The sequence below is a fragment of the Xenopus laevis genome, chromosome 3S, assembly GCF_017654675.1.
Source record: "Xenopus laevis strain J_2021 chromosome 3S, Xenopus_laevis_v10.1, whole genome shotgun sequence".
Lineage (NCBI taxonomy): Eukaryota > Metazoa > Chordata > Amphibia > Anura > Pipidae > Xenopus > Xenopus laevis.
In genome coordinates this window covers 19,294,792-19,313,214 of record NC_054376.1, presented here as the reverse complement: position 1 = coordinate 19,313,214, position 18,423 = coordinate 19,294,792, and the positions used below count along the sequence as shown (strand labels likewise).

The 18,423-nt window shown below is 47.2% G+C and overlaps 1 protein-coding gene and 1 long non-coding RNA gene across 6 annotated transcripts; one reads left to right on the top strand and one right to left on the bottom strand.

Moving 5' to 3' along the window:
- Positions 1–303: 303 nt before the first annotated feature.
- LOC108712653 (P2X purinoceptor 7-like) lies at positions 304–6,905 on the top strand. Of its 5 annotated transcripts, none has more exons than XM_041588055.1 (3): positions 1,141–1,432; positions 5,795–6,096; positions 6,624–6,905. In XM_041588055.1, exons 1-3 carry the CDS (start codon positions 1,382–1,384, stop codon positions 6,811–6,813), a joined length of 543 nt encoding a protein of 180 aa, XP_041443989.1. In that variant the 5' UTR covers positions 1,141–1,381; the 3' UTR covers positions 6,814–6,905. The 5 variants fall into 5 exon arrangements, 3 of the variants coding, with proteins under 3 accessions (XP_041443989.1, XP_041443991.1, XP_041443990.1); XM_041588057.1 differs by lacking the exon at positions 1,141–1,432 and adding an exon at positions 1,483–1,529 and having other exon boundaries at positions 5,795–5,942; XM_041588056.1 differs by lacking the exon at positions 1,141–1,432 and adding an exon at positions 1,559–1,682 and having other exon boundaries at positions 5,795–5,942.
- A 2,695-nt stretch (positions 6,906–9,600) lies between these two features.
- LOC121402068 lies at positions 9,601–12,352 on the bottom strand. The gene is made up of 3 exons (XR_005966512.1): positions 12,287–12,352; positions 10,449–10,856; positions 9,601–10,135 (listed from the first exon to the last, which is right to left on the bottom strand). It is a non-coding gene; the product is annotated as an uncharacterized LOC121402068 (long non-coding RNA).
- Positions 12,353–18,423: the final 6,071 nt, after the last annotated feature.

The following is an 18,423-nucleotide window of genomic DNA, read 5'->3' as shown; positions in this document are numbered from 1 at the left end:
ATAATCAGAAAAATTCAGATTTCGATAAAAGTATGGCTTATGTAGTGGAATTCAAGAAATGTTGTTGTTTACCTATAGACTTATTGGTTGCTTTTTTCACTTTGTAGTTTCTTTAAATTAGCAATGTGCTGAATGCCTGCATTGTGCAGCACTGTATTCATGAGGTGAGGGCTGTGGATGGAATGAAGACAAATAGTGTTGTAGGGATGTGTAAAATAGCCACCCCCTAGTATTTTGTGCAGGCAGTCCCTCAATGTTATGGACACCTATTTGGGTCCTAAAATACAGGTGGGAGGGGTACTGTTTGCTCTTTCTGCTCTGAAGCCATGCTTTCAGTGTCCATTTTGTGCTGGCTCTAGCCTGAGCTAACAGGCTGAGTTTGTGTGGAATCTGAGTATTTTAGGATTAGTAAGAATAGGCTACTCACCATTATAGGTCACTCTAGGAGTGACAGATAGACAGGTTATTTAGTTGAGCAGCTCCAGGCTCCGACGAGGAGAGTCAGAGGTATTAAGATCCCGGGTACTAATAGCCCAGAAGTAGGGACTAAGTGTATAGGAACAGGGTAGATAGATTCCCCTCAGGTTCCACTTAGGGAAAGGCTGAAAGCTGGTTGTACCTTTATTGCTGCTGAATACGTCCTCTTTCCTGTGGGGACTAATATTGACCAAAAGGTGCTGTGAGTATTGCTTATTCAATGTGATACCAAATCCTGTCATGCTCTATTGTATACTCCACTGAGGATTGTGTATGTTCAATAAATCAGTTCATGTTTAAAGGACCAGTAACACCAAAAAATTTTACTTAAAAATCCCATTCTAAAAGCTAAAAATAATAGCCATGCCCTAATACATTCATATAAATTACACAGGGTTTTTTTAAAAAAAATTCAAAATAGCCTTGCTACATTACCATGTAGAACGGCGAAAAGGCGACCAGTTCGCCCTGCGTGCGCGTTCCCGTCTTGTTCCTGCACACAAAACCGGAAGTGACAAACCGGAAGTCAGAGTACAGCGCGCAGAACACAGAGGAGAAGCCAGGAGGTAAGGTCGTGCCTTACTGAGTCCACGAGCGAACTGCTGCAGGGAGGGAGAGACGCTAGAGATACACTACAAGGAGGTAAAGGCTGTTGGGGAGGCAGACTGGGAGGGTGGGAGGGAACAGAAGAGCGGGGTGAGAGGCTGCGCTGCTGTGAGAAAAAAAAAAAATGCTGCGTGTAAGTAAACGAACGCCTTGGCAAAAGAGCAACAGAAAGGCTGAGGGAGGAGAGAGAAACAGATTCTGGATTATGTTGCATAAGCATTTACTACCACACAGGCATATCGTCAATTGGCCCCTCTGTAGCGTTTTATAACTTATACAACATAATATCTAGAGAGAAATGCTGGGGCAAGAGGCTGCTGGGCTGCTGTGTGGAAAAAAAATGCTGCATGTGAGTAAACCGAACGCCTTGGCAAAAGAGCAACAGAAAGGGGGGGGGGAAACAGATTCTGGATGGAAAAGAAAGGTTTGGGCAAGAGAGTCTGCTGGTGAGAGAGAGAGAAATGCTGTGGGGGGGGAAGGGAACAGAATGGCTGGACAAAAGAGCTGGGAGAGGGACAGAAAGGCTAGGGGGAGAGAGACTGGGTGAGAAAAATGGTGAGACTGCTGGCTGAGAGAGAGACTGCTGGAGGAGAGACTGGGTAAGAGACAAATGCTGTGGGGAAAGAGACTACTGTGGGGGGGGGGACTGCTGGAGGAGAGACTGCTGTGGGTCGAGAGAGACTGGGTGAGAGACAAATACTGTGGATGAGAGAGACTGCTGTGGGGAAAGAGACTACTGTGGGGGGGGCAGAGACTGGGTGAGAGACTGCTGGCTGAGAGAGAGACTGCTGGAGGAGAGACTGGGTAAGAGACAAATGCTGTGGGGAAAGAGACTGCTGTGGGGAAAGAGACTACTGTGGGGGGGGGCAGAGACTGGGTGAGAGACTGCTGGCTGAGAGAGAGACTGCTGGAGGAGAGACTGGGTAAGAGACAAATGCTGTGGGTGAGAGAGACTGCTGTGGGGAAAGAGACTACTGTGGGGGGGCAGAGACTGCTGTGGGTGAAGAGAGACTGCTGGCTGAGAGAGAGACTGCTGGAGGAGAGACTGGGTAAGAGACAAATGCTGTGGGGAAAGAGACTGCTGTGGGGAAAGAGACTACTGTGGGGGGGGCAGAGACTGGGTGAGAGACTGCTGGCTGAGAGAGAGACTGCTGGAGGAGAGACTGGGTAAGAGACAAATGCTGTGGGGAAAGAGACTACTGTGGGGGGGGGACTGCTGGAGGAGAGACTGCTGTGGGCCGAGAGAGACTGGGTGAGAGACAAATGCTGTGGGGAAAGAGACTGCTGTGGGGAAATAGACTACTGTAGGGGGGGACTGCTGGAGGAGAGACTGCTGTGGGCCGAGAGAGACTGGGTGAGAGACAAATGCTGTGGGTGGGAGAGACTGCTGTGGGGAAAGAGACTACTGTGGGGGGGGCAGAGACTGGGTGAGAGACTGCTGGCTGAGAGAGAGACTGCTGGAGGAGAGACTGGGTAAGAGACAAATGCTGTGGGTGAGAGAGACTGCTGTGGGGAAAGAGACTACTGTGGGGGGGCAGAGACTGCTGTGGGTGAAGAGAGACTGGGTGAGAGACTGCTGGCTGAGAGAGAGACTGCTGGAGGAGAGACTGGGTAAGAGACAAATGCTGTGGGTGAGAGAGACTGCTGTGGGGAAAGAGACTACTGTGGGGGGGGCAGAGACTGGGTGAGAGACTGCTGGCTGAGAGAGAGACTGCTGGAGGAGAGACTGGGTAAGAGACAAATGCTGTGGGTGAGAGAGACTGCTGTGGGGAAAGAGACTACTGTGGGGGGGGCAGAGACTGCTGTGGGTGAAGAGAGACTGCTGGCTGAGAGAGAGACTGCTGGAGGAGAGACTGGGTAAGAGACAAATGCTGTGGGGAAAGAGACTACTGTGGGGGGGCAGAGACTGGGTGAGAGACTGCTGGAGGAGAGACTGGGTAAGAGACAAATGCTGTGGGGAAAGAGACTACTGTGGGGGGGCAGAGACTGGGTGAGAGACTGCTGGCTGAGAGAGAAACTGCTGGAGGAGAGACTGGGTAAGAGACAAATGCTGTGGGGAAAGAGACTACTGTGGGGGGCAGAGACTGGGTGAGAGACTGCTGGATGAGAGAGAGACTGCTGGAGGAGAGACTGGGTAAGAGACAAATGCTGTGGGGAAAGAGACTGCTGTGGGGAAAGAGACTACTGTGGGGGGGCAGAGACTGCTGTGGGTGAAGAGAGACTGCTGGCTGAGAGAACGACTGCTGGAGGAGAGACTGGGTAAGAGACAAATGCTGTGGGTGAGAGAGACTGCTGTGGGGAAAGAGACTACTGTGGGGGGGCAGAGACTGCTGTGGGTGAAGAGAGACTGGGTGAGAGACAAATGCTGTGGGTGAGAAAGACTGCTGTGGGGAGAGAGACTGCTGTGGGGAAAGAGACTACTGTGGGGGGGGCAGAGACTGGGTGAGAGACTGCTGGCTGAGAGAGAGACTGCTGGAGGAGAGACTGGGTAAGAGACAAATGCTGTGGGGAAAGAGACTGCTGTGGGGAAAGAGACTACTGTGGGGGGGCAGAGACTGCTGTGGGTGAAGAGAGACTGGGTGAGAGACTGCTGGCTGAGAGAGAGACAAATGCTGTGGGGAAAGAGACTACTGTGGGGGGGCAGAGACTGCTGTGGGTGAAGAGAGACTGGGTGAGAGACTGCTGGCTGAGAGAGAGACTGCTGGAGGAGAGACTGGGTAAGAGACAAATGCTGTGGGGAAAGAGACTACTGTGGGGGGGCAGAGACTGCTGTGGGTGAAGAGACACTGGGTGAGAGACTGCTGGCTGAGAGAGAGACTGCTGGAGGAGAGACTGGGTAAGAGACAAATGCTGTGGGGGGGAGACTGCTGGCTGACAGAGAGACTGCTGGAGGAGAGACTGGGTAAGAGACAAATGCTGTGGGGAAAGAGACTGCTGTGGGGAAAGAGACTACTGTGGGGGGGGGCAGAGACTGCTGTGGGTGAAGAGAGACTGGGTGAGAGACAAATGCTGTGGGTGAGAGAGACTGCTGGAGGAGAGACTGGGTAAGAGACAAATGCTGTGGGTGAGAGAGACTGCTGTGGGGAAAGAGACTACTGTGGGGGGCAGAGACTGCTGTGGGTGAAGAGAGACTGGGTGAGAGACAAATGCTGTGGGTGAGAGAGACTGCTGTGGGGAAAGAGACTACTGTGGGGGGGCAGAGACTGGGTGAGAGACTGCTGGCTGAGAGAGAGACTGCTGGAGGAGAGACTGGGTAAGAAACAAATGCTGTGGGGAAAGAGACTACTGTGGGGGGGCAGAGACTGCTGTGGGTGAAGAGAGACTGGGTGAGAGACTGCTGGCTGAGAGAGAGAGACTGCTGGAGGAGAGACTGGGTAAGAGACAAATGCTGTGGGGGGGGAGACTGCTGGCTGACAGAGAGACTGCTGGAGGAGAGACTGGGTAAGAGACAAATGCTGTGGGGAAAGAGACTGCTGTGGGGAAAGAGACTACTGTGGGGAAAGAGACTACTGTGGGGGGGGCAGAGACTGCTGTGGGTGAAGAGAGACTGGGTGAGAGACAAATGCTGTGGGTGAGAGAGACTGCTGGAGGAGAGACTGGGTAAGAGACAAATGCTGTGGGTGAGAGAGACTGCTGTGGGGAAAGAGACTACTGTGGGGGGGCAGAGACTGCTGTGGGTGAAGAGAGACTGGGTGAGAGACAAATGCTGTGGGTGAGAGAGACTGCTGTGGGGAAAGAGACTACTGTGGGGGGGCAGAGACTGGGTGAGAGACTGCTGGCTGAGAGAGAGACTGCTGGAGGAGAGACTGGGTAAGAGACAAATGCTGTGGGGAAAGAGACTGCTGTGGGGAAAGAGACTACTGTGGGGGGGCAGAGACTGCTGTGGCTGAAGAGAGACTGGGTGAGAGACTGCTGGCTGAGAGAGAGACTGCTGGAGGAGAGACTGGGTAAGAGACAAATGCTGTGGGGAAAGAGACTACTGTGGGGGGCAGAGACTGCTGTGGGTGAAGAGAGACTGGGTGAGAGACTGCTGGCTGAGAGAGAGACTGCTGGAGGAGAGACTGGGTAAGAGACAAATGCTGTGGGGGGAGACTGCTGGCTGACAGAGAGACTGCTGGAGGAGAGACTGGGTAAGAGACAAATGCTGTGGGGAAAGAGACTGCTGTGGGGAAAGAGACTACTGTGGGGGGGGGACTGCTGGAGGAGAGACTGCTGTGGGCCGAGAGAGACTTGGTGAGAGACAAATGCTGTGGGGAAAGAGACTACTGTGGGGGGGGGACTGCTGGAGGAGAGACTGCTGTGGGCCGAGAGAGACTGGGTGAGAGACAAATGCTGTGGGTGGGAGAGACTGCTGTGGGGAAAGAGAGGCTGCTGTGAGGGTAGAGAGACAAATGGGGGGTGGCTTTGTGGGGGCTGAAAGCTGTTCTTGGGGAAGACTGTATATTGGGGGGGCTAAAGACTGTGTATGAGGGGCTGAAGGCTCTATATTGGGGGGGGGGAAGAAAGCAGAGTATTTGTTCTGTCTTGTTGTTCATATTATATACTCTTACATTTTTAGAATATGGCACCAAAGAAACTAATTCTATTGAATGAAAAGGAACCTGAAGCACAAAGAACTTAGTGCTAGTATATAATATATGATTGGAAACGGATTCCTCCCTTTTCATACATTTGAATTTGTTCTGACTAACCTGTGTTCTATTTTTTGTAGCAATCCCAAGGGCAAGGTGATCCGACATGTTTTGGCAATGAGCCAGTGCGAGACACACCAAGTGTGCGCGACAGACCAAGTGTGCGCGACAGACCAAGTGGACATCACCATCAAACAGCAGATAATCAAATTGGGACAACTGAGTGGTGTAGGTGTGGCAATTGTGTGCCCATGAAAACTGTGGAGGAATCCTCTTGTTGCATGGAAGCATGGAAGAGGTGTTTACGTAAATCCCACCTGGAATACTTGCAAATATTTTGGAACATGCAACGCCCCACAGGTGGAATAAGCAGCCACAACAGGCAAGTTCATCTGACTTTTACCTATAGATTGAGGATTATGTGAATCATTTTGGTGTGTTTTCCTTATGCCAAGCAGAAAGAATCCCAAGGCACGCAGGATAAATGCAAGCAAGCTGCCTTGCGTGTTTATTGCGAAGTGCAACGTTTCGTAGTCATGCCCCTTTCTCAAGCATGCTTGAGAAAGGGGCGTCCCGAAACGTTGCACTTCGCAATAAACCTTGGGATTCTTTCTGCTAGATTGTTTGTAAGGCGGCCCATCCTCTACGTTTGTGCACCGGGTGTGCGGGAGCCAAAGTTGAACTTCCTTATGTGAAGAACATCTGTTCTAGACAAAACTGCTTTGTAAATGGCACAATTGGTCATGGTTTTTTTTATCCACTTTAGCTCCAACAACGGTTTGCTCCATAAAGTCCTGCCAGTGTTGGCCCTATATAAAATAATGTCACACGACCTATCCCCTTGGCGCGTGATGACTAGTGCAGAGCAACATTTTTGTACAGATCACTAATCCTCTCTTTCTTCTACAGAAAATTACGACAGACTTCCTATCGGTCATTCATCGCCTGGATTTATGGCTTCTTAGGGCCCAAGAAACGTGTGCCTATTCCAGCCTGTGTCGTTCAAAAAGTCCGCAGCTCTTATCCAGACCCCAAAGGACGATACAGAGGATTTCTACAGGCATTTGACTATAATGCTTTTGATATGGCTCTGGACTGATGACTTTTGTGATTGTTTATTTGTCATTGATGTTTGAATTTGTAGTATTTATTATTCTTTGATTTTTTCCAATAAAAAACGTACAAACATTAGTTCTTTGTTCTTCTTTTAATCAAACAACATGATACAGTGGACATATATACACACAAGTATTTGTAACACAAGTTTCCTAAAATGCAGTTGGGAACATAGGGGTCTACATTTTATCATACAGGGGGTGCTTAGATCGTTACAAGACAGGTTTCATAAAGTACACTGGAACACATTACAAACATCGCTTAGCAACAATTACATTTCACAAGTACTGTTCATTTACCATTAGCGGCAGAGGTTGGGGGGGGTGTCAGCTGTTACTATAAGTGCACAGAGCGTTGTGGGGGGGTCAGCTGTTACTAAGTACACAGAGCGTTGTGGGGGGGTCAGCTGTCAGCTGTTACTATAAGTGCACAGAGCGTTGTGGGGGGGTCAGCTGTTACTATAAGTGCACAGAGCGTTGTGGGGGGGTCAGCTGTTACTATAAGTGCACAGAGCGTTGTGGGGGGGTCAGCTGTCAGCTGTTACTATAAGTGCACAGACCGTTGTGGGGGGGTCAGCTGTTACTATAAGTGCACAGAGCGTTGTGGGGGGGTCAGCTGTTACTATAAGTGCACAGAGCGTTGTGGGGGGGTCAGCTGTCAGCTGTTACTATAAGTGCACAGACCGTTGGGGGGGGTCAGCTGTCAGCTGTTACTATAAGTGCACAGACCGTTGGGGGGGTGTCAGCTGTTACTATAAGTGCACAGAGCGTTGTGGGGGGGTCAGCTGTCAGCTGTTACTATAAGTGCACAGAGCGTTGTGGGGGGGTCAGCTGTTACTATAAGTGCACAGAGCGTTGTGGGGGGGTCAGCTGTCAGCTGTTACTATAAGTGCACAGACCGTTGGGGGGGGTCAGCTGTTACTAAGTCTGCAAAGTGCTTTGGGCTACAGGGTCTGCTAATTTTATTAGTGCATACAGCTGGCATATACAGGGTCAGGGGTCTACATTTTATCATACAGTTTTTTTTACAACAGGGGGTGCTTAGATCGTTACAATACAGGTTTCATAAAGTACACTGGAACACATTACAAACATCGCTTAGCAACAATTAAATTTCACAAGTACTGTAACATTCACTAGAACATACATCAGTTTTGAAATCTTGACAAATGATGCTGAACAGTCAAACTTTTATCTGGTCTCTCTTCTGTTGCAATGTTGTCCGGCATAGTGCTGTTTCTGGGATACCAACTATGGGTCAATTTGCCCTCCAGTAATCTGAGCACATCCACCAACATTGGAAATACATGTGCATTGGTTGTGGGCTCATATAGTGCTTTAGCAACCCATTTCTTTTTGAATTTGGGAAACACAAGTCTATGTCGAAGTGAACCAACAGGGTCCCCTCCCTCACTGGGCAATCGAACACGAGCTTGTGGTCTATGCACATTTGCATTATGGGCTAGAGCTGCAAGCTTCGTGCGGGCCTCCATTCCATCCATTGTAAAATGGATTCTTTTAGACCGGTACTTTAGGGAAAAGCTGTTATATACTTCCAATGCTCCAGTGTGGCGAAATTTTGTCATGTGCTCAAAGTCCTTTGTCATTGTCTTTGACAGGACTACTTCAGCCAGGGATAAATAACAGTTGATGTGTCAGTTACTGAAAATTCATTACACTCATCTTTGTCTGGAACATATTCTGGGTCAGAAGCTGTGGAGCACTTTGATGTTACTGTACAACTTAGGTCTTCATGTACAGAGCTGTGAAGGTTTGGTGACATTGCAGTGTCATGCAAGGAGCCAACATTCATTAATGGCTGGGAATTTCTAAACCTTTTCATTGGGGTTGATTGTAGTATTCTTGGACGTGTGTCATAGATATGATCATGTTCAACCTTCCACTCCTCTCCTTCTGTGTTGAACTCATATTCTGGCCATTGTACCGCTTTATCCATTTGGAAAAGATGTGCTTCGGTGCCTGTGCTGGCATCAACGATTTTAACTTGTGTGGAGGTTAGTAGCGGTTGTTCACAAACTGAAGAAGAGTGCGTGGCTGTTAGTGAGGGTTGATCACAAACTGAAGAAGAGTGTGTGGCTGATAGTGAGGGTTGATCACAAACCGAAGAGGAGTTATTCTTTTGGTGCTTCTTGTAACTTGATAAACTTTTGAAAATGCTTGGTACGGCATCAGCTTTTAGTGATCTTCTCACTTTATAGCTTTCGTTACTAAAGTGATCACTGCATACACGATAAGAACTCACTTTCTTGTTATCCAATATCGTTTGGGCAAATCCGTCAATCTCACCAAAATCTTGATTTGTATGTAGTGCGATCTGACGAAGCCACCTTTTAATCTTCATTAGACATACTGGAAAGGTGTGCATTATGATGCCTTTAGAGGACTTTTTGCCACTGCAGTGAGAGCAGCCACTCACAATGCAGCTGGGCATGATTTCTACTAAGGAAAAAAAAAAATCTATATAAGCATGTACCCAAAATCAGCATTGTTATAGTATACACCTACAACGGTGTACCCACGCACTTGCACCATGTGGAAGTGACCCCGATAATCTCTGCCTTGACTCCTCCCTTCACCCTTGTTTTGATAATAAAACACTAGTAAAACACAGTTCATTGTGTCTATTTATAAAATTTTATTTATACTGTATATTTACCAGAAAATGTGTAAAGAACAATAACATTTATCTAACATTTATCATTATAGTTATATTTTTCAGTGATGCACTTATTGTTATAGCAGACCCCAGACCATGGGTCCCACCCATGTATGAAATAATAATAATTGTAGCAGACCCCAGACCTTTGGCCCCATTACAGTAATAACTGATCCCAGACTATGTTCCACCCCCTCCAAAGAATGTAAGTAGTAGCAGCCCCTCCCCCAAAAAACACACTAGTAAAACGCAGTTCATTGTGTCTTTTATAACATTTTATTGATATATTTACCACAAAATATGTAAAGAACAATATAATTTATTATTTGTAAGTGATGCCTTTAGTTATAGCAGACCCCCCCCCCCCAGTGTATTCTATAATAGTAGCGGCTGATACCAGACCTGATGAAATACATCAATTCGAAGAAATGCCCATCACACAAGTGGTACCAAAATAACAGACCTCAGATCAGAGAGGACCCGAAAGTGAAGTCCAGTTGACTGTCAAAGAAAACCTGGAAAGATGCAACGGATTCGATCTGCGAAGATGATCCAGGTAACACGATCCAAGTGAAGCGTTCCAGAAGAAGCAATCCAGACGAAGTGATCCAGAAGAAGCAATCCAATCCCTGGGAGTGCAATATAGAAATGTATTCAGAAAAGGTTATTGACATATATACCACAAAATGTGTAAACGACAAAATTTATCAGTAAGTAAGGCACATATACTTATAGAAGACCCGTACCATGCCCCCCCCCCAAAAAAAAACACTAGTAAAATATGTATAGAACAATATAATATATTATTAGTAAGTGATGCCTTTAGTTATAGCAGACCCCCCCCCCATTGTATTCTATAATATTAGCGGCTGACCCCAGACTGGATGAAATACATCAATTCGAATGAATGCCTATCACACAAATGGTACCATAATAACAGACCTCAGATCAGTGGGGACCCGAAATTGATGCAGAGTTGATTGTCAAAGGAACTCTGGAAACGAGGAAGATGCAACCGATTCGATCTGTGAAGATGATCCAAGTAACGTGATCCAAGTGAAGTGTTCCAGAAGAAGCGATCCAAGTGAAGCGTTCCAGAAGAAGCGATCAAATCCCAGTGAGCTGCAATGCAGAAACTTATTTAGAAAATTGTATTGATATACATATACCACAAATTGTGTGAAGAACAGTTATCAGTTATAGACCAGGTGCCCCCCCTCCCAATGTATCCAATAATAGTAGAAGTGAAGCGATCCAAGTTGAAGTCAGGAAGATGCAACAGAATCGATCTGTGAAGACGATCCAAGCAAAGCGATCTAGGTGGAGCGATTCAGATGAAGTATCCAATCCCTATAAGCACAACATAGAAAATTATTTATAAAATGTGTAAAGAACAAACAGACCCCATACCAGACGGCCCCCCCTGCTATATGTACCAATAATAAATACAGACCCCAGACCAGGTGGCCCCCCTGCTATATGTACCAATAATAAATACAGACCCCAGACCATGGCCCAAATTAGCAATAGCTAAAGGCAATGACAATATCATCAGAACCCAGACAATGAGAGGATTAGAGGGCCCCAGACCTGTAGACACCTGTGACATATACTATTGTATCATCAGAACCCAGACAATGAGAGGATTAGAGGACCCCAGACCTGTAGACACCTGTGACATATACTATTGTATCAGCAGAACCCAGACAATGAGAGGATTAGAGGGCCCCAGACATGTGGCATCTCACCACATACACTAATAGGATGTCTGCAATACAATGCATGTGGCCCCAATGTATGCACTAATAATAGTAATATCAGACCACAGAGCCCCCCTATCTACTGCAGTAACCATGTGCCCCCCACTCTATGCAGCTATTAGTATCCCCCCTGCTATATGTACCAATAATAAATCCAGACCCCAGACCAGGTATCCCCCCTGCTATATGTACCAATAATAAAACCAGACCCCAGACCAGGTATCCCCCCTGCTATATGTACCAATAATAAAATCAGACCCCAGACCAGGCGGCCCCCCTGCTATATGTACCAATAATAAATCCAGACCCCAGACCAGGTGTCCCCCCTGCTATATGTACCAATAATAAAACCAGACCCCAGACCAGGTATCCCCCCTGCTATATGTACCAATAATAAAACCAGACCCGAGACCAGGTATCCCCCATGCTTTATTGCAGCAATAATAAATACAGACCCCAGACCAGGTATCCCCCATGCTTTATTGCAGCAATAATAAATCCAGACCCCAGACCAGGTGGCCCCCCTGCTATATGTACCAATAATAAAACCAGACCCGAGACCAGGTATCCCCCATGCTTTATTGCAGCAATAATAAATCCAGACCCCAGACCAGGTGGCCCCCCTGCTTTATGTACCAAAAATAAAACCAGACCCCAGACCAGGTGGCCCCCCCGCTATATGTACCAATAATAAAATCAGACCCCAGACCAGGCGGCCCCCCTGCTATATGTACCAATAATAAAACCAGACCCCAGACCAGGTATCCCCCCTGCTAAATGTACCAATAATAAAATCAGACCCCAGACCAGGTATCCCCCCCTGCTATATGTACCAATAATAAAACCAGACCCCAGACCAGGTATCCCCCCTGCTATATGTACCAATAATAAAATCAGACCCCAGACCAGGCGGCCCCCCTGCTATATGTACCAATAATGAATCCAGACCCCAGACCAGGCGGCCCCCCCTTTCTGTGGAACCAAAATAACAGACCTCAGATCAGGACCAAAATAACAGACCTCAGATCAGATGACCCAAAAGTGAAGCAGAGATCCTGTCCTGCGTGAAGATTCAGCAGCCTGTTCCTGTCAGCAGCGTGTTCCTGTCAGCAGTGAAGAGAGAGCAGCCAAAAGATGTCCGTTCCCTTGGAGATGCAGCTGGCAAATGAAGCCGCACTACCGACGCCATCTCAAGACTCCTCGGTTGCTAAGTGACGTCACTTCCGGAAGTGACGTCACGAAACCGGAAGTCGGTCCTGGAAGAGAGCCACAGCAGCGCACACGTACAGCAGAAGAAGAAGAAGAAGGAAGAAGATGGCGGAGACCCCTTGGACGCCGTGGGACAGTGCCGGTTTGGGATTTCTCCAACCTCTTACCCTAACAGCAGGAAAGATCAGCAATTAATCAATTGCTGGCCCTCACCCATGTGACCCTCTTGCTGTATATCAGGACATTCATTCTAGGGGAAGCATAGCAGGGGTGAGCATGGCAGGAGAGCCATGGCAGATTTAACAACTTAAGTCCATCAAGTTAAAGTACAGAAAGTTTAAGTACAACATATACAGTAGAGTTAGACAGAGTTGAACAGCAGTTGGATCAGAGTTGGACTGGAATCTCCAAGCAAACACTGGACATCACTGCTCAACAATTCTTCTATCAACAAGATAAACCGGATTATACTGTCCAACTATGTTTAATCTGATTGCCTTCTTTTTCTCTCTCTCCTCTATACTTCTGCATATATCCTCTGCACTCCAACATCCATCAAACTATCCTGAAATTGAAATCTCCTCTTCACTGCTCCCATCACCCTCTCTCAATCTAAGCACACTATCTTGTATTGTTAAATCTATTATCCCCTCTCATCCCATCAAACAATACACTGCTCGCACTGTCAAATCTAGGTCACACCTTGTCTCACTCTCATTATTACTGTTACTTGCAGCTGGGGATATCTCCCCTAACCCTGGTCCAACTCACTCATTTGTACCCTCACTTATTCCTACTCTCAGGCATTCAACAAGGTCTTTTCCAGTCTCTCAGTCTTTACACACTTCTAATCTTGCAAACCTAATTCACATAAAACCAGCACCCTCCCTGCCTTTCTCATGTGCCCTCTGGAATGCACGGTCAATCTGCGATAAACTCACAGCAGTCCATGACCTCTTTATAGCTAAATCCCTTCACCTTCTTGCAATCACTGAAACATGGCTCTCCCCCTCAGACACTGCTTCACCTGCTGCCCTCTGCTATGGAGGCTTCTCACATACTCACACTCCTAGACCGGATGGCCGTCATGGCGGTGGGGTGGGATTTCTTCTCTCCCCCAAATGTAGGTTTCAAAATCTAACTACACCGACTTCTCTCTCCTTCACTTCTTTTGAAGTCCACAGCATACGTTTGTTTTCTCCAATCTCTCTGCGTGTTGCTGTCATATATCGCCCCCCCAGGACCCTACTCCACCTTCTTGGATCACTTTGCTGCCTGGCTTCCATACTTTCTCTCCAGTGAGACACCTGCTCTCATTTTAGGGGACTTCAACATCCCCATTGACAACTCTGCTTCTGCTGCCACCTCTAAACTTCTCTCTCTAACAGCTTCTTTTGGTCTCTCTCAGTGGACCGACTCACCTACCCACACCGAGGGTCATGCTCTTGACCTTATATTCTGCTACTCATGCTGCCCATCCAACTTAATTAACTCTCCCTACCCTCTGTCTGACCATCATCTACTCTCCTTTCAGATACTGCTTTCACCTGCACCTTCACAACCATCTCTCTCTACCCACACGTATAGAAACCTTAATGCCTTTGAACCACAACAATTATCAACAGTATCAGCACAATCCATATCTCATATTAATACTCTCTCCTGTCCCAATATGGCAGCTTCTCTCTACAACGATGCCCTTTCAACAGCACTTGACTCCCTTGCACCTTCTACCACCCGTCACAGCCGGCCAGCTAAACCCCAACCCTGGCACACTAGTGTAACACGGTACCTCAGAAGATGTAGTAGATCAGCTGAGCGATGGTGAAGAAAGTCACGAACTGATCCTGACTTCATCCACTTCAAATTCATGCTCTCCTGCTATAACCGAGCTCTATCATTAGCCAAGAACAATACTTCTCTTATCTAATATCTACTATGTCCTCCAAACCACAGCAGCTGTTTGCCACATTTAACTCACTCCTATGCCCCCTCCACCTCCTCCACCTATTAATGTTACCGCCCAAGACCTTGCTCATTTCTTTAATGAAAAAATCGATCTCATTAGTCTGAGCATACCGTCCGACAACAATCTCAGACCAACGTGCAGTCCACTCACATCTACTTTGCACTCCTTCACCCCTGCAACTCTAGATGAAGTTAGCAAACTTCTAGCCAGCTCAAAACCCACCACCTGCTCCCTTGACCCCATACCCTCTCGCCTTCTCCACCCAATCTCTGATACACTCTCTCCTGCACTTACCCACCTATTCAATCTTTCACTCTCTACTGGTACCTTTCCATCATTATACAAACAAGCACTAATCACTCCTATCCTCAAAAAACCTTCCCTTGATTCCAGCTCTCCCACTAACTATCGACCGGTCTCCCTTCTTCCATTCGCATCCAAATTACTAGAAAGGCTTGTTTACAAACGCCTGATCCAGCATCTCACTCACAACTCCCTTCTCGACCCATTGCAATCTGGCTTCCGCCCATCACACTCGACTGAAACTGCACTCACCAAAGTAACCAATGATCTTCTATTGGCAAAGTCTAAAGGTCACTATTCCATTCTAATCCTTCTAGATCTCTCTGCAGCCTTTGACACAGTTGACCACACACTCCTCCTTGACATTCTACACTCATCTGGCATTCGGGACACTGCTCTTTCATGGTTTACATCTTATCTGTCTGACCGTTCCTTTAAAGTTTCCTTCTCTAACTCTACTTCTACTACTTTCCCACTCTCTGTTGGAGTTCCTCAAGGCTCTGTTCTTGGCCCCTGCTGTTCTCGCTCTATACAACTTCACTAGGAAAACTCATTCAGTCATTTGGACTTCAGTATCACCTTTATGCTGATGACACCCAACTCTACTTGTCTACTCCTGATCTTTCTAATTCTGTCCTTTCCCAAGTCACAGACTGTCTCTCTGCTGTCTCCTCCTGGATGTCACAGCGCCACCTGAAACTGAACCTTTCTAAAACAGAACTCATCATATTTCCTCCAAGATCTTCCCCTGTCCCTCAGATATCACTCACCGTAAACAACAACACCTTTCATTCCACCACACAGGCACGCTGCCTAGGAGTCATCTTAGACTCTCATCTGTCTTTTTCACCACACATTCAAACACTTGCAAAATCTTGCCGTATTCAACTGCGCAACATTGCTCGAATACGACCATATCTCAGTTCAGAATCAACTAAAACACTGATTCAGTCTCTCATCATCTCCCGCCTTGATTACTGCAACTTACTCCTCACAGGTATTCCAAAAAGTCACCTTTCACAACTCCAATCTATTCTAAACGCGGCCGCTAGACTCATTCATCTAGCTCGCCGCTCAACATCAGCTGCTCCCATATGTATGTCCCTTCACTGGCTCCCAATCGCTTCTAGAATCAAATTCAAATTACTTACACTCACATTCAAGGCCCTTAATAATGAAACCCCTCCCTATATTTCATCTCTAATCTCCAAATACACTCCTTCACGAAACCTACGCTCTGCTTCTGATCTTCGCCTCACTTCTCCTCTGGTCACTTCTGCCCATTCTCGTCTACAAGACTTCTCTCGGGCTTCTGCTTTTCTCTGGAACTCTCTGCCACAAGCTGTCAGACTTTCTCCTTCTTTCCAAACTTTCAAGCGCTCCTTAAAGACCCATCTGTTTAAAGAGGCTTATTTGATGTACCTTAATTAATCATTGCTGTATCAAAAATGACAAAGTGTTTATACAATCCTAATGTCTCAATTGTACCCTTACCTTTTAGTTTGTAAACCCTATTGTACTCTGTAATCCTTGTCTGTTATCCACCATTTATTCCCTGTTTGCTATAACTGCAGTAAAGCACTGCGTATCTTGACAGCACTATATAAATAAATGATGATGATGATATTGTAGGTAAGTTATGTATATACTTTCGTTTTTTCAAATTTTGAAAAATGGTGTTACTGGTCCTTTAAGTTATAAGAACCACTGGCGCCCAATTATTATACCCTGAATCCAGTTACAGTTGCTCTACACCCTGCCTCCACACCATTGCGAGGGCTCACTCCCTAAGATTACAGGTCTCATCCGGGGCACATTTATTGGGAGTGGAGCTCAATAGTGGTGTAAATAACACACAATTTACTATAGCGCTACATTTTGGCGCCCAGTACGTGGGGCTCGAGGGGTTAAACTGTAACACCGCACTGCAGCCTAGTGTGACAGGCGCTGCAGGTGCGGACTCAACAGGAAAAAGGCCAGTAGCGATAGTGGGTTTTTCTGTGGTTCTTAAAACCCACGTAGCTATGGCGTTTGAAAGTGCTGTTAGTAACATGGATCAGATCCAGCCTAAAGAAGTGTCCGCATGGGCTGCCGAGAAAGCTGTAGACGCTGTCGGCATTTTTGCTGTAGACGGCGTAGGCCCAGCGGTTACTCAGAGCGCCCTTCAGTTGGTGATGAAGGAGGAACCGTCATGCAAGGGGAGTCGATTAGTGGCTGAGGCCCACTCTAGAGTGCTAAATAGCCGGTCGTTGTTATATAAAGCTCCTCAGGAAATACGTCAAGGAAAGAGACCAACGAGGCTCTATCCGGCTGGATCGTTCCCAAATGGTTGCAATGTGATATACCCAGAGTGTGGTAACGTGTTTCAGGTTGAAGGCAAGGTAAAACCTGAACCAGCGGTCTCTGATTTGACAGTGCATGGTGCTATCCCTTCAGCAACGGCAGTTCCCAGTTATCCCTCTCCTCAACCTGCTCAACCCACCCTGGTGTTCACATTTTGACGAATGGCAAGAAACAGCAGAGCAGATGCTGGAGGAGTGTCCGTGTTCAGAGAATGACAAGCGGATTCGATTGGTTGAAAATCTACGGCCTCCGGCTAGCAGAGTGGTTAGGATGTTTCGTATGGGGCAGGATATAGTCACCGCTATGGAGTGCTTGAAAGCCCTGGAGGATGTATATGGGACATGTGATCATCCTCATGTCTGGTTACAAAAATTCCACAGTTTGAGACAAAGGGAGATGGAGGAAGTTTCTGTTTTTGTGCAGCGCTTATATGATATATTGTGCAAAATGGTGCAGAAGAATATAATCACCCGAGGAGAAGTTGAAGATAAAATGAGGGATCAGCTTTTATGTAGCCTGCGTGGGGAACAGTCGGTGTCTACTGTATTATGGATAAAATACCGGCACGGTCCTCCTCCCACTTTTGGAGATCTTATGCTTACGGTGAAAGAGTTGGAGGCTGAATTACATTATGCGACCGCTGATACCTCCAGAGAAGATGGTTCTAGTGCAAAATTCCCTGTGGCACCGATGAGAGGTGTTCAAAAAGTCGGGAAAGAAGTTTCCAGGGAACCGCGCCGGAGGCTCTTTTTGTCAGAGTCTCGGAATGCAGTCTCTTCCCCAAAGTGTTTCCGATGTGGACACCTGGGACACCGTGTGCAGGAGTGTCCCATGCCTGAGGATGGTGGACACTTACAGAGTAACGCGGGGCAACTATCCAAGAAGCCTGGATATTCACCCCAGAAGATGGGTTCTCTTCGTCTTCCAGAAGAAAGGCCGACGTTGCACTTTTGAACTGGTGGTTAATGATGTTCCGGCCACTGCTTTGTTTGATACGGGTTCACAATTGACCATCATTCACCGTCCCTTCTACCAAAGATATCTAAGCCATTTACCATTGCAGCATGTAGGAGCTATGCCTGTATTTGGGGTAGGACAGCGCCCCACTTATATGGATGGGAGTGTAAACGTATTATTGCACATTCCTGGAGTAATGGGGGAGCGAGATGAACTGGTTTCAGTGACTGCATATGTGGGTCCTCCATCGGGAGGTAGAGAGACCACCCCGGTGATTTTAGGCTCCAATGTGAACGTGGTGGAGGAGGCCTTTATGAGTCTTTTTCAGCCTAAGGCTGCAACTACTTCAAATGCTGTACCTGGAGTTCCGGAAGTG

Coding starts and splice junctions, on each gene's coding strand:
- LOC108712653 (XM_041588055.1), top strand. CDS start 1,382: ATGCTGGGGCAAGAGGCTGCTGGGCTGCTGTGTGGAAAAAAAATGCTG. Junction 1,433..5,794: donor GTGGAAAAAAAATGCTGCAT/GTGAGTAAACCG, acceptor TATTTTTTGTAG/CAATCCCAAGGGCAAGGTGA. Junction 6,097..6,623: donor GGAATAAGCAGCCACAACAG/GCAAGTTCATCT, acceptor TTTCTTCTACAG/AAAATTACGACAGACTTCCT.